This window comes from Marmota marmota, unplaced genomic scaffold, assembly GCF_001458135.2.
Source record: "Marmota marmota marmota unplaced genomic scaffold, marMar, whole genome shotgun sequence".
Lineage (NCBI taxonomy): Eukaryota > Metazoa > Chordata > Mammalia > Rodentia > Sciuridae > Marmota > Marmota marmota.
In genome coordinates this window covers 603,320-617,315 of record NW_026000294.1, presented here as the reverse complement: position 1 = coordinate 617,315, position 13,996 = coordinate 603,320, and the positions used below count along the sequence as shown (strand labels likewise).

Sequence of the window (13,996 nt, the reverse complement as noted above, 5' to 3'; positions counted from 1 at the left end):
TACCTAAAGCAAAACAAACAAACAAACAAATGAAAACCACCCAAATAGGAACTTGTTTAATTCTCTTAACACTCTGTAAGTACTATTATCAACAACCCCATTTCACAGATGATGAAACGGGAGCCAGATAAGTGAGGTAACTTCCTCAAGGTCACAGAGATAGTAGTCAGTGAAGCTGGGATTTGAAATCTGGCAATCCAGCTCCAGAATTCATGCTTTTAACCACATCATTATGATGCACCATTATAGGAACTTTGGAAAAATACAGAAAAACACAACAACCTGTGTAGACTAATACCACTTGTCACATTTTGCTGTACCCTATAGACTGCCTGCCATTTAGATGCATAGATTATATAGTACATGATACATACTCTTTAAAATGCAATCACATTTTGTATCTTGGTCTGTAATCTTCCTTAAGGCCATTTCCCCTATGTGTACACACAGTCTTACAATCATCATTTCAAATATGCATAATATCACTTTGTGTTGTTCAAACATTTTTTTACTGTTTATTTTTTTTACTGTTTATTTATTTAAACAGTAAACTACTGAGGGTATTTAGCATTTAGACTGCTTCCAACGTTTCTCCGTGACAGAGTATTGCAGAGGGGTGGGTGATAGGCCTTTTTAAAAACCACCTTTTGAACTCAATGAGCTACAGCTGCAAAATAAAATTTAAAAAACGAAAAATACCTCGCCTAGCATGCGTGAGGCGCTGGGTTCATTCCTCAGCACCACATAAAGTAAAAAATAAAGACATTGTGTCCACCTATAACTAAAAATAAACAAATGTTTAAAAAAAGAAGAAAGAAAGAAAAATGCCCAGGGAGGGCAGGCCCCACGTAAGGGAGGACGGCCGCGGAAGTGGGTGGCCACCATAACTCTTCCTGCTTTCCCTTTGTCTAGCGACCCCACGGGATTGGCCAGAGCTGGCGCCGAGGGACTGCAGAAGGCGGAGGCTCTCACTGCGCACGCGTGGAGGAAGTAGTGGGGATGCGGGGGAAGTGGTGCAAATAGGGCGTGTTGAAGAAGTAATAAAAAGCGCAGAGGTGGGCTTTCCCGCCCCAACACCACCTTTGTCTCCGCCCCCTCAACACGGCACCCAGCTTCTTATTGGTCAATCATCTTTAGCCCTATTGGTCCTAGAGCTAAAGGACTGGGTCTGTCCCAAGCTATGCCTGCTTCTGGAGCCGCGATTAAAATGGTCGACTATGATGCCGTTTACAGGCATTGTTTAAGACATACCCATGGGGCCTGAAGGGGCTTTTTACGGCTACCGGAGCAGTTGAGAGTTCAACGGCAAGTTTCGAAGATGCCGCCCAAAGGAAAAGGTGGAAAAGCGGAGAAAGGTAGAGCATCCAAAATAACCAGGGAGAATGGGGATGGGTGAGGAGAGGGGAATGAACGGACAAGCGATTCTCAGGTCCAAGACGGAGGCAGCAAGTGGACCCACAGAGCTGCCATAGATTATGTCAGGACTTCCTCCGGCGAGGCTTGGAAAGGATCAGTGGGCGACCGGGTATTACTTGTGTAAATACTTTGGAATATAGTGCAGGGACCGTTCTGGTGGGTAGTAGAAGCTGGTAGGAATGGCTCCTCGGAAGCAATGACTTGCGGTTGCTATTTCAAGGATTATTACAGCTGTAAAGTGTAATCTCATCAAAAGCCACCAGTTAAAGGAAACCCGTATAGATAGTCCTAAGGTTCTCTTAAGTGCTTAGAGAATGACATGCCCACCATGGAGGAAGGACTCATTCTTCAATTGAACACACATGTGTTAAGCACAGTGCGAGGATATAAAAATAAGGTACACATTGCTACTCTTATGGGAAGATAGAAGTATAGTAACCATAATGTACCATACTACATGCAGTACTTAGAGAGATTTGTGACAGATATTGTGGAAACTAACAGGGAAGGGAAGACTTCCTGGAGTTGAATTTGGCAGGCCAAGATGGGCAATAGATAGGGCAAAGCATTCTCGACAGCAGGAATAGCAGAGGTGAAAAACAGTATGGTTTGTGCAGTGTGGTGTTGCTGGAGCAAAAAATCAAGACAGAATGGCAATTAGTTTCTCACTGAAGACAAACAAAAACAAATCATGGAGAGTGCTCTATATGATGTTAAGAAGGTGGGTTAAGGGTCAGGAAGACCCATAAGGAGACTGTTCTGGTACTCCAGCTCAGAGATGGTGGTGGCCTGAACTAAGGTATTGGCTATGGGAAATCAAAAGAGAAAGTGGTAGAATGATGATGTCACAGAGGCCCAAGAGACTAGAATGTTTAAAGAAAGACGATATGGTCTGTTAAGCACAATAGAGAGACCAAATAAGATGAAAACAATACTATTTTACACTTAGAAATTAAAGGTGACCTTAGGAAAGAGTGGTTTCAGTGGAGTGGCAGAAGCCATATTGTAGTACTAGAAGACTGACAGGGAAATGATTAGTTGGCTACAATCAGTATGGACTTCTCTCGAAAGTTTTAATTAAAAAAGCATAAAAATGGGATGGGAGATAGAAGAGGATAAAACATTAGGAGACAGTTTTATTTTGTTTGTTTCATCAGAAGAGGGAAAATATGAGAGTGAGGCTGAAGTGAAGGATCCAGTAGGGTGAAAGGTCAAAGTACAGAAGAATGAAATTTCAGAAAAACTGGAGCCTATGACTGAGGTGGAGCGGCTGACCTTTGCATAGAAGTGGCACTGCAGGTTTGAGGTCTAGAGAAAGAGACAGAATGGGTTTTGTTGTAAAAAATTGGAGCCAGGGAGGGGAAAGGCATAAAATTAGGGAGATTATGCTTTCAATTCCTTAATAAAGTGGAAGGCAAGAGTATTTTTTTTAAGACTGAGGTGGGCAGGGTTTCAGTACGGGTCTTGAAAAGAGTGACAAAAGTTTGGAATGTGGTATTGGGAGTGGAAATGAAACACAAATAGAAGGATTGCCCTCAGGGCTGGGAGCCTGGCAGATTGAAGGCCATGAATTTGGAGAAAACACAGTCTACACACTCAAATTTTACCTAGCGCCTAGCAACTGGCACAATATTGGATCAAAAAAAGCCTGGTATAGCCTTGAGCCAACGTTGAGGTTTTGTTGGACAATTTTAGTAGGATAGAAGCTGGGTACAGTGGTATGCCCTGTAATCCTAGCTACGTGGGAGACTGAAGCAGGAGGATCATTAGTTTGAGGCCAGCCTCAGCAAGTTAATGACGCCTATCTCAAAATATATAAAGGGCCAGAGATTGTAACTCAGTTGTAGAGCACACCTGGGTTCAATTCCCAGTAGAAATAAATAAGATAGTAGGATAGCAACACATGGTAAATAAGGGTGCCATTGGAATGCAGTTCAGATGATCAAGCATAGGGGTCCAGCCTGGGAAGAGGAGGAGAAGTCTGATAGTCTAGGGTAATTTAGCAAGATAAGGGAACTCAGTGGTAGGGGTGGGAGTGGGGCAGTGGTGGTACTCTGTGAAGTCAAGGAGCTGGTGTTGTGAGAATCGGGTATAAGAAATCTTGAAAGATCAGATTGTAAACATAGACTGAACTACGTGAGTGATGCAATTTTGTTATGTGCCCCTGGGACAGGTGGCCTGAGTAGAGAGCATGGGCATTCAGGAGGAAAATTCAGAACTATGAGATTAGGTTGTTGGAAGAAATTCCTCAATTTAGATGGTGAAATCACCCAAGTTGATGGCAGGACTGAGAGTGGAGAGAAAGCCCAAGTTGAGGCCAGAGTCCTTAGTAAATGAAAGGGAGTGAGTTGGCAGTTAGAAGATGATAGCATCCAGGAGAGGAGAGCATGGGATAACTGGAAGGTATCAGCATTCAAGAGTAAATACAGCTGGGTGTGGTAGCACATCCCTGTAATTCCAGTGACTCCAGAGGCTGAGGCAAGAGGATAGCCAGCCTCAGCAACTTAGCAGGACCCTGTCTCAAAAAATACAAAGGGCTGGGGATTGTAGCTCAGTGGTTAAGCACCCTTGGGTACCCCCCCCCCAAAAAAAGGTGAATACATAGCAAATTACGAGTTTGGCCTAGTAAAATTCTTAGTAATAACATTTTCTTAGACTTCTGGTAGTCAGTATTTTGATTTTCAGTTTAATTAAACATTTACTGAACACCAGTAGTGTGCCAGACACTGTGCTAGGCATTGGAGACACAGGTTGAATATCCCTTGTCCAAAATGTTTGGGACCAGAAGTGTTTTAAATTTTGGAGTTTTGTGGATTTGGGAATGTTTGTATAGACTTTACCAGTTGAACATTCTTAATCTGAAAATATGAAAACTGAAATGCTCCAAAATCTGAAGTTTTGTGTTAAGTATTCACAAAGTTTCAGATTTCAGGGAATTCTGGATTTTTGGATTAGAGATGCTCAACCTGTACTAATACAAGTAAGATGAAGTTTCCTGCTCAAAACTTTTTGATGGCTCCATATTTTAGAATAAATTCCAAATTCTGAGCTGAGAGTGTAGCTCAGGGGCCGAGCACTTGCCTAACATGCCCAGGGTCCTGGGTTTGATCCCCAGCATCACACACAAAAGATCCAAATTCCTTAATGGGGCCCAAAGGCTCTCATGTCTTGATATTAAGCCCCCTCCCCTAGGCTGGCCCATCTGACAGTGCTCCTGCCTCAAATTGACCTCATCTGTACAATTTCCTACATATGCTGTTTCTCCCATCTTGGAATGTCCCTATCTCCTTTCTTCAGCTAGTCAACTCCTGCTCATCCAGGAAGTCTTCCCTGCCTGATTAAAATGTCCTCTTAAAATGTGCTTCCACAACCTCCTGTCCATAATTTTCTCTGTGCCTGCTGCATTCTCCTGAAATGATCTGTCTTCCTCACTAGAATGTGAATTCCTATGGATTATTCATCTTTGTACCTCCAATACCTGGAACTTAGTAGTTTCTTAGGAAATGTTTATTAACTGAACACTTAATCCAGCTATAGTTATTGGGAACATCAGCCTCACAGTAAAATATAAGGTGCTGCCAGTGGTCATTAATCTAAATATCAATGATTTTTCATAGGGAGACATCAATAGGCAGTGTAATAGACTATAGGAATTTAAACATGAATATATTATTTAGCCAAATATATTCTTGGAAATTTTACTTATTGGAATTGTGAGTGCGCAGTCTATAGTTGCAGTACTTATGAGTTTAGGGGTTTGCCCTTAGAAGGCAGGATTGGAAATTGAGTCCAGAAAATCTGGACCAGGACTCTGAAGCTTTCATTCATCCATTAGCACATTCATTCATGTATCCATTCTGATGTAATGTTTACGAAGGGCATGAATTTCCTTTGTTTTAAGAAAGGTGAGTCACAGATTTCATTTAGTTTGATATAGTAAAGTTTCTGGCAGAGTTCCCTTTTGTAGTTTCATGCTATGATGGAAGTATCAACTTGTCTTATGTGCTGGAGCTTTCTGTGAATACCAAGGTACAGTTTAAAAGAGTACCTGTCATCTCTTCTCTAAAGGGGGAGCAGCCTCTGGGAGTGACAATGCTGACAAGAAGGCTCAGGGACCCAAAGGTGGTGGCAATGCAGTAAAGGTGAGTTGATTCACTAGTTCCCTTTTTCCATGTTCAGCATTAGTCACACACACACACACACACACACACACACACACGATGCTTAACTCATTCTTAAAGGCTAACCTAACACTGACATAAAACCAAGGTGATGCAGAACTGGAAAATAAGAATCAATCTTGCTTATAAAAAATAATTCCTTTTAGGGGCTGGGGTTGTGGCTCAATTGGTAGAGCACTTACCTAGCACATGTGGGGCACTCGGTTCGATGCTCAGCACACATTAAAAAAAAATGTGTCCATCTACTATAAAAATATTTTTAAAAATTCCTTTTAAATATTTTCTCAAATGTTTTCTCAGACATCTAGAATTTCTTACTGCTTTTATTTTTTATTTATTTGTTTATTTTATAGTGGCACTGGAATTTGAACTGAAGAATGCTCTACCACTGAGCTGCATCACCTGCCCTTTTTAAAAATTTTATTAAGAGATAGGATCTTGCTAAGTTACCCAGGCTGATTTCAAATTTGTAATCCTCCCATGTGAGCATTTATGATCCTTCTGTGTCCGCTTCCTGAGTCACTGGGATTGCAGGTGTGTACCACCTCTCAGGCTCCTTCATACTTTACTATTATTCCTTAAAACATTGTTAGATATTCTCAATGAAAGAGGGCAAAAGGTACAGATGTTATTTCTCACAACTACATGTGAATCTACAATTATCTTTAAAAACCCAATTAAAAAATCTTAACCTGAATCTACTTTCCTACCAAATTATATGCCCACTCCTTTCCATATACCTCATGTATAGCCACACTGGACTTAATTTTTCTAGAGAGGACAGAATGCCTCTTTAAAGCCATCAGTGGAGAGTCTCTTGGGTTAGGTGCTTATAAAAGTCAGCATTCAAGATGAAAATTGCATATAGCCAAAATTAGCCTAAAAAAATATCCTTTATGAAGAATGTCATACTGGAAACATATCAGCTCTCATTAGCCCAATTGCTGGGTCATAAAAGTGACCACTTCTTCAGGTGAACATCAAATGAAGTACCTGAAGATGAACATTCCTTATGAAGATCACATAGTATGTAACCTTTTGGGATTTTCACTCAGCATAATTCTCTGGGAATTTCATTTGGGAAAAGAAATATTTTATGAAACTGAGAGCTCAGATAAAAGCTAAAAGCCACCTCAGCTAAATAAACAAGTAAGGGTGTAGGTCTCATTAGAAAGCTCCCCCCCACACACTAGGGAGCTATAAGCCAGGGCCTTGACCATAAATATGGTAGCAGGAGACACTCAGCAAATATTACATGAAGTACTTAACCTAGTCCCAGAGGAGCATCTGCATGAGAAAATTTAATCTGGAAACAGAACTATACTACCGTGTGCTATGTAACAAGGCAGTTCCCAAGTTAGGATTTGGGAGTCTGTAATTTGATTCATTTATTCAATGAGGAGATAGATGATTGCTTTTCTGCAGTTGTCCTCCATTCCTGTATGACCATCCAACCATGAAAAGTGGGGATCCTGGTGTTCAAAGAAATTTTTCCTAAAACATGGACCCTAAATACAACCTAGGTGCTTCATATGCTGTACAGCTGAAGAATTGGTCACTTTTACAACTCAGGAGTTGGGCTAATGAGAGTTAACTGTTAGTCTCCAGTATGACATCTTCATAAAGAATATTCTAGGCTAATTTTGGCTATATGCAATTTGGAAGTTGCCTCAAATAGCAACTTTTATGACCACCTAACCAAAGAGATACCAAAGAGGTATTGCTGGTGGATTTAAAGAAACACCATGCCCTCTATAGAAAAATTAATTCCAGAATGGCTATACACAAGGTATATGGAAAGGAGTGATATGTAATTTGGTAGTAAAGTAGATTTGGGTTAAGTTTTTTATTTTAAGATAATTGTAGATTCACATGCACTTGTGAGAAATAATATCTTACCTTACACCCTCTTTTCCCCAATAGTACATCTTACAAAACTAGAGTACAGTAGTACACCCAGGACATTGACATTGATACATTCAAAGAATAGAACGTTATCATCACCCCAAGAACCTCTCCTGTTGCACATTGATAACTACATCCATTTCCTTCCTGCCCCTTCCTCTACCCACTTCTTAACTCCTGGAAACAACTAATTTGTTTTCCATTTGTGTGATTTGATAATTTTCAAGAATATTAAATGTAACTTTATGAGATTGTTTTTTTTTTCACTTAGCATAGTTGTCTAGAGATTTCATTCAAACTGTTGTGTGTTTCAATAGTTATTCCATGATGTATAAGTGCCATAGTATGTTTAACCACTAACCTGTTGAAGGACAGCTGAATTGTTTCCAATGTTTTCAAAGGCCTCAGCAGGGAAGAGACCCTGGGACACTCTAGCTTTTAGGGTCTCTGCTCCTTCCATATCCTCTGATTATTTCAGTTTCCACCCTTGTGTCCACACCCTACCCTTGTATACAAGCTCTATAGATTCTGAGACCCACCTGCTGACCACAGCTTCCTTCCTTCCCTTCCTGTTTTGTTCTCCTCCCAGATTCCAGGCCCTCAAGCCCGCTCTGCTCTCCCCACTTTCTCTCAGGTTTCATATTTCTTCTCCTGTCCTATTTCCTATAACTGCAAATTGAATCTAAGGGCTTGATCCATGGATTAAGGAGCCCTGACATTTTTCCTTTTGGTCATCCTCACTACATCCACCTCCAAATTACCCAGCTGAGGATTAATCCAATGATCTACTTTCTTTGTACTTAAACCCAGAATTGCTGGGCCCTACTGGAGAGTCCCATAGGATATTGAGGATTGGGGCCACTAGTACCAGTCATCTAATCTTAGCTAGGCCCCAGGCCTTGCTACTCACCAGTCTTTTACTACTCACCGCAAGCTGCCTACCACTCTGCTCCAGCCACTCAGCAGATAACTTCGTCCAGTGGTTCCCAACCCTGGGTTTGCATCCAATTCACCTGAAGAGCCTAGAGGCTCACTCCAGACAGACTACATCAGAATCTCTGGAATGGGGCCTAGACCTTGATATCTTTCTTAGATGCTCTTGAGGTGATTTGAATATGCTACCAGAGTTAAGAAATACTGGTCTACTCTCATAGGTTGGTGTGAGGATTTAATGAGATAATTTAAGTAAAGCACTTAGCACGGGTGTCTAGCAAACATTAAGTACCTGATAACTTTTAAGTAGTTTTATTATTTTCACAATAATTATTTGGTAATTAGTTTAATTTAATTAAATTATTGATTTGTTAAATTTAATAATATATCAGTGACTTAATGATATTTTAATATTTTCACAAGGATTCAGGAACTCCTTGGCTTTCAGCCCTCATCAACAAAGTTATCTTTGCCCAAATTGCCCTTCTTTCTCCTCACCCTTTTTCCTTTAAAGCTAATTTTTCTTTTTTTCTTTTCTTCACACTAGGGATTGAACCCAGGAGCACTTAACCACTAAACCATATCCCCAGTTCATTTTATTTTATTTTATTGAGACAGGGTCTTGCTAAGTTGTTCAGGCTGGCTTTGGACTTGCAATCCTCCTGCCTCAGTCTTCCAAGCCACTGGGGTTACAGGCATGTGCCACAGCACCCAGCTAAAGCTATTATTTCAAACAGTGTTTTGAAGACCAGGCCTTGCGCCTTCATTTATTTGTACCCTCCTGTCTTTGTTCTGTCTCCACCCTTTCACTCTTTACTGGATCCTTCCCTTAATTCTGAAAATATGCTCAGGAATCTTGAAAATGTATACATATTCAAGCTTTTTTTTTTTCTCTAACTAGAGCCCTTTCTTCTTTGTGAACTAAATTAGTTGAAAATGCCCAACATGATGGTTTACCTTCCCACTTCATATTGCCTCCTTGGTCAACCTGCTGTATCTGGGCTTCTGCACCTCTGAAACTCCTTTTGCTAAGGACATTGATCAGTCATTGGTGTTTGTGTGGGTTGCTAGAATTCAAACCCAGGGCTCCATGCATACTAGGCAAGTACTCTGCCACTGAGCTACATGCCCAGTCCCATCCATTGCTAAATTTATTATATTTCTTTCGTAATATCTATAGCACTTAATTAACCCTGTTGATCATTTCCTCTTTGAAACTTTTTCCTATGTTGTTTTTGTCTGTCTGTTTTGCAATGCTGGGGATGGAACCTATGGCCTTAGGTATGCTGGGCAAGTACTACCACTGAGCTATACCCTCACCTCTTCTTTTTTTCTTACTTGGTTTCTAACACACTTTTCTCTCCTACCTACTTTGCCTTTCCTTTTTGTTAGGCTTTTTGTGCTTTCTTGTTTGCACAGACATTGATATTCTCCAAGGTTGTCTTCAGCTTTATTTCCTTCTCTTCTCATCCTGCAAAGCCTCCATAAGTAATCTCACCAACACCCACAACTTCAGCCACCTCTTCCATGCTCATCGCTCCTGAACTTTGGGGCTTGGTTCTCTTCCAAGACACAGTTATAGAATTGCCAGCTGGTCATCACACTTACAAAACACCATGGGTCCTACAAACTCACTCTGTCACACTGTCCAAACCATAATATTTGTTCATTTATAAAATGGTGGGCAGTGTCCCCTTTCTGTGATCATGAGTGCTGTGTACACTACTAAAATTAGGTAAGTCAAAAGGCTGCTTCATAACTGTGGAAGTAAAAAGAGAGGTGCAGTCTAGATGCTGTTGTGGCCAGGTCAGTTTGAGGTCTTATGAGCCATTCTTGTTTCCCATCAGGCTAACTCTGGCTATTTCTCCAGACTGTTTACCCTGTCTGCCTTGGATAGTGCTGAACGTGTTCTGTAGACATTTGGCTTTCCGAGCCCTGCTTTTCTTTCCTTTGGTGCATTCAACTCCACTAGTCAGAAAGTTACTCCAGTGGGATGAGGATACTCTCCATCTCCCTGATTTCTGTAGTTAACCCTAAAGATACTTAGCTTGCTTGTCTAAATTAACAGGGAGAGTCCTTTCACTGTACCCCAGTTTATCACCTCCAATGTGAAACAAATGATTATGGGTTTGGGGGTTGTTGGGGTGTTTTTTGTTTGTTTGTTGGTTGGTGTTTTATTGGGGGGTTGGTTTTTTTGTGGTACTGGGGATTGAACCCAGAGGTGCTGTACCACTGAGCTATATCCCCATCCCTTTTGTTTGATTTTTTGAGATGGGGTCTCATCAAACAGAAGGGGCTGGCCTCAAAGTTACAACGATCCTGCCTCAGTCTCCTGAGTCACTGGGATTATAGGCATGAGCCACCATACCCACTGAAACAAAAAACTGATTGTTTGAAAAATAGGAAATTCTCCAAAACAGATATGATGACAAAATCATTTTAGAAATATAGTTTTTTTTAAAAAACCATTGTTTTATGTAAACACAGGTCAAAATGAATGTTTCTATACTATTGAGGTTTATTTTTTGCTACTATGGATTGAATCCAGAGCCTCATGCATACTAGACAAGCACTATACCACTGAGCTACATCCCCAACCCTGTGTTGAGTATTCTTTGTGTGTGCTAGGGGTGGAGTATTGGGGCTTGAACCCAGGGGTTCCCTACCACTGAGCTACATCCACAGCCCTATTTATTTTGAGACAGGGGCTTGGTACATTGCTCAGGCTTGCTTTGAACTTGTGATCCTCACCACCATGTCCTGCTTTAGTATTCCTTTTATGCATCTATTTTTTTAAATTGTACACAGATACAGTGCCTTTATTTATTTTTATGTGGTGCTGAGGATTGAACCCAGTGCCTCACACATGCTAGGCAAGTGCTCTACCACTGAGCTACAACTCCAGCCCCCTGCTTTAGTATTCTTTTTAAAAATATTTTTTAGTTGTAGTTGGACACATACCCTTATTTATTTATTTATTTCTATGTGGTGCTAAGAATCGAACCTAGGCATGTGCTCTAATGCTGAGCCACAACCCCAGCCCCTGCTTTAGTATTCTTAATATTCAATATGTGATACTTTTTCAGAGTGTTGAATTGTGGGGTGACTGTTACACATTAGGTCCCTTTGGGTAGAAAATATTTCTTGGTGAGCTTTTTTATAGCATGCCTACTCCGATGAAATAATCGCATTTATTGAATGTTAGCTACATTATCTCAATCTTCACAACCCCGGGAGAACACATAGGTCTTGTTATTATCTCAGTGTACAAATGGGGAAACATTTGGAGGTTTAAAGACATGCCCAAGGTCATACAGCAGAGCTGAGATTGGATGCTAACATGCTGTCAATCATGTTTCTTCTTTTTGTTACCACTAAGATACATGTTGAAAGAGGGGAGGTTCCCATAGCCAGAGTGCCCATTTTCCATCTCTTTCAGGGTTCTGAGATACTGTCTTGATAATAAATTTGTGGCAGTCATCCAACTGGGCAGACTTGCAGGATTTTCATTTTCCACAAACTATTTTTAACTGGTGAGATTAATCCGAATGTAACTGCTGTACTGAGAGGAATCATTTGGGTGTCCAAGTATTACAAGTACATGCTTTTTCTTTGTAGGTTAGACACATTCTATGTGAAAAACACAGCAAAATCATGGAAGCCATGGAAAAGTTAAAGTCTGGAATGAGATTCAATGAAGTGGCCACACAATATAGTGAAGATAAAGCCAGGCAAGGGGTATGTTGCTTTTATTTAAAATTTTCTGGCCTCCACAGAGCAAACACAAAAGCAAGGATTATTTCTTAATTTCTTCTATTAATTTTATTCAGATCTTGGTTTAAAGATCTTAAGCACAAAAATGTCCAATTTCTGGGCCTGTGGTTGTAGCTTAGCTACAGCATGTACTTAGCATGCACAGAGGCCCTGGGTTTGATCCCCAGTACTACTGGAAAAAAAAAAAGAGGTCCAAATGTCCAACTTGTGAACAGTTGAAAAAGAGTTTCCTATGTCTAACCCTGGCATGACCAAACTTGCACAGCTAACTTCAGAGCCCAGCAATATTATGAGTGCTTGTGTGTTCAGTCTAGATTTAGACTTCTACTTATTTGTTCTCATTTAAATAACTCCTACATAACCCAGATGAATAAACGTAGTAGGGGGGGATGGGAACTGGAAAGAAAGTAGAATGAATTAGATATAACTTTCCTATGTTCATGTATGAATACACAAGTGTAACTCCACATCATGGGAAGTTGTATTCCATATATGTATGATATATCAAAATACTTTCTACTGTCATGTATAACTAAAAAGAACAAATAATTTTTTAAAATATTTATTTTTTAGTTGTAGTTGGATACGATATCTTTTAATTAATTTATTTATTTTTATGTGGTGCTGAGGATCGAACCAGGGCCTTGCCCATGCTAAGTGAGCCGCAACCCTAGCCCCAAGAACAAATAATTTTTAAAAACCTAGTAACCTTATGGTTCATGTTGAAAAGTTCTTTCAAGCTACTGTAGAACTGTTTCCTTTTCAGGGCCATTTGGTATCATATATCTTTTGGATTTTTCAGGGTGACTTGGGCTGGATGACAAGAGGGTCAATGGTTGGACCATTTCAAGAAGCAGCATTTGCCTTGCCTGTAAGTGGGATGGATAAACCTGTGTTTACAGACCCACCAGTTAAGACAAAATTTGGATATCATATTATTATGGTTGAAGGGAGAAAATAAAATCATATGAAAAACAGAGTAAGTCTTATGCATTTTATTTCTTTAAAGGTAATTAATAATCCTTGTATTTTATGAAATGTCGGTATGGGTTTGTAGATACAAAATAGGATGGGTATATAGTGTATACTACACTCAGTATTCAGTCAGTAATTCTCAGAAGGTAAGTCAAGTGTAATACTTTTAACCTGTATTTACATTCCTCCCAGAATGACTTTACCTCTCAGTGTATCCTGTAAATTTATTCAGAAATCATCTTCACGGGAGTCAAATCTCAGGTCACACTATTCATGCAACTGAAAATATTGGGTATTGAACGGATGAATTCGTAAATGAGGATCATGCAGGAAGTTCCTGGACAAAACTCCTTTACAATTTAGTGAACTGATCTACCAGGACAGGTATTATTAACTCCATTGTCAGTACATGGCACATTTAGCCATTCAACATTAACTCTTTTAATTTTTTTCTATTGTATTTATTTAGCAACATACACAATGCTAGTTTGACTTTGAATGTTGTCCACTGTCTCTTAGCTTTCACCTATTGGTCAAGAAGCTAAATTGCCTAGCCTGTGGAACATAATCTTCCCCAAACCGTCTTTCTTTTAAAATAAACATCTATTTGTGGGAAAAAGGCACTTAGTTCTTCCAGTGGTTATTTTTACTAGACTAAGCCATTCACCAAATGCTAGCTAATGGGACAAATATCAGCATGAAAACAGCATTCCCTCAACCTCAGTGTATGGATTACATTCTGACTCTCCTTTCTGGGACCAAAATTCTGTATATATATATATATATATATATATATATATATATATAGTTTT

The 13,996-nt window shown here is 39.9% G+C and overlaps 1 protein-coding gene across 2 annotated transcripts; it reads left to right on the top strand.

The window, feature by feature from the left end:
• The first annotated feature begins 1,202 nt into the window (after window positions 1-1,202).
• Pin4 (peptidylprolyl cis/trans isomerase, NIMA-interacting 4) lies at window positions 1,203-13,188 on the top strand. Of its 2 annotated transcripts, XM_015501622.2 has the most exons (4): window positions 1,203-1,355; window positions 5,485-5,558; window positions 12,054-12,173; window positions 13,012-13,188. In XM_015501622.2, exons 1-4 carry the CDS (start codon window positions 1,319-1,321, stop codon window positions 13,168-13,170), a joined length of 390 nt encoding a protein of 129 aa, XP_015357108.1. In that variant the 5' UTR covers window positions 1,203-1,318; the 3' UTR covers window positions 13,171-13,188. The 2 variants fall into 2 exon arrangements, with proteins under 2 accessions (XP_015357108.1, XP_048653155.1); XM_048797198.1 differs by lacking the exon at window positions 5,485-5,558 and having other exon boundaries at window positions 1,235-1,355.
• Window positions 13,189-13,996: the final 808 nt, after the last annotated feature.

Coding starts and splice junctions, on each gene's coding strand:
- Pin4 (XM_015501622.2), top strand. CDS start 1,319: ATGCCGCCCAAAGGAAAAGGTGGAAAAGCGGAGAAAG. Junction 1,356..5,484: donor AGGTGGAAAAGCGGAGAAAG/GTAGAGCATCCA, acceptor TCTTCTCTAAAG/GGGGAGCAGCCTCTGGGAGT. Junction 12,174..13,011: donor AAGATAAAGCCAGGCAAGGG/GTATGTTGCTTT, acceptor TGGATTTTTCAG/GGTGACTTGGGCTGGATGAC.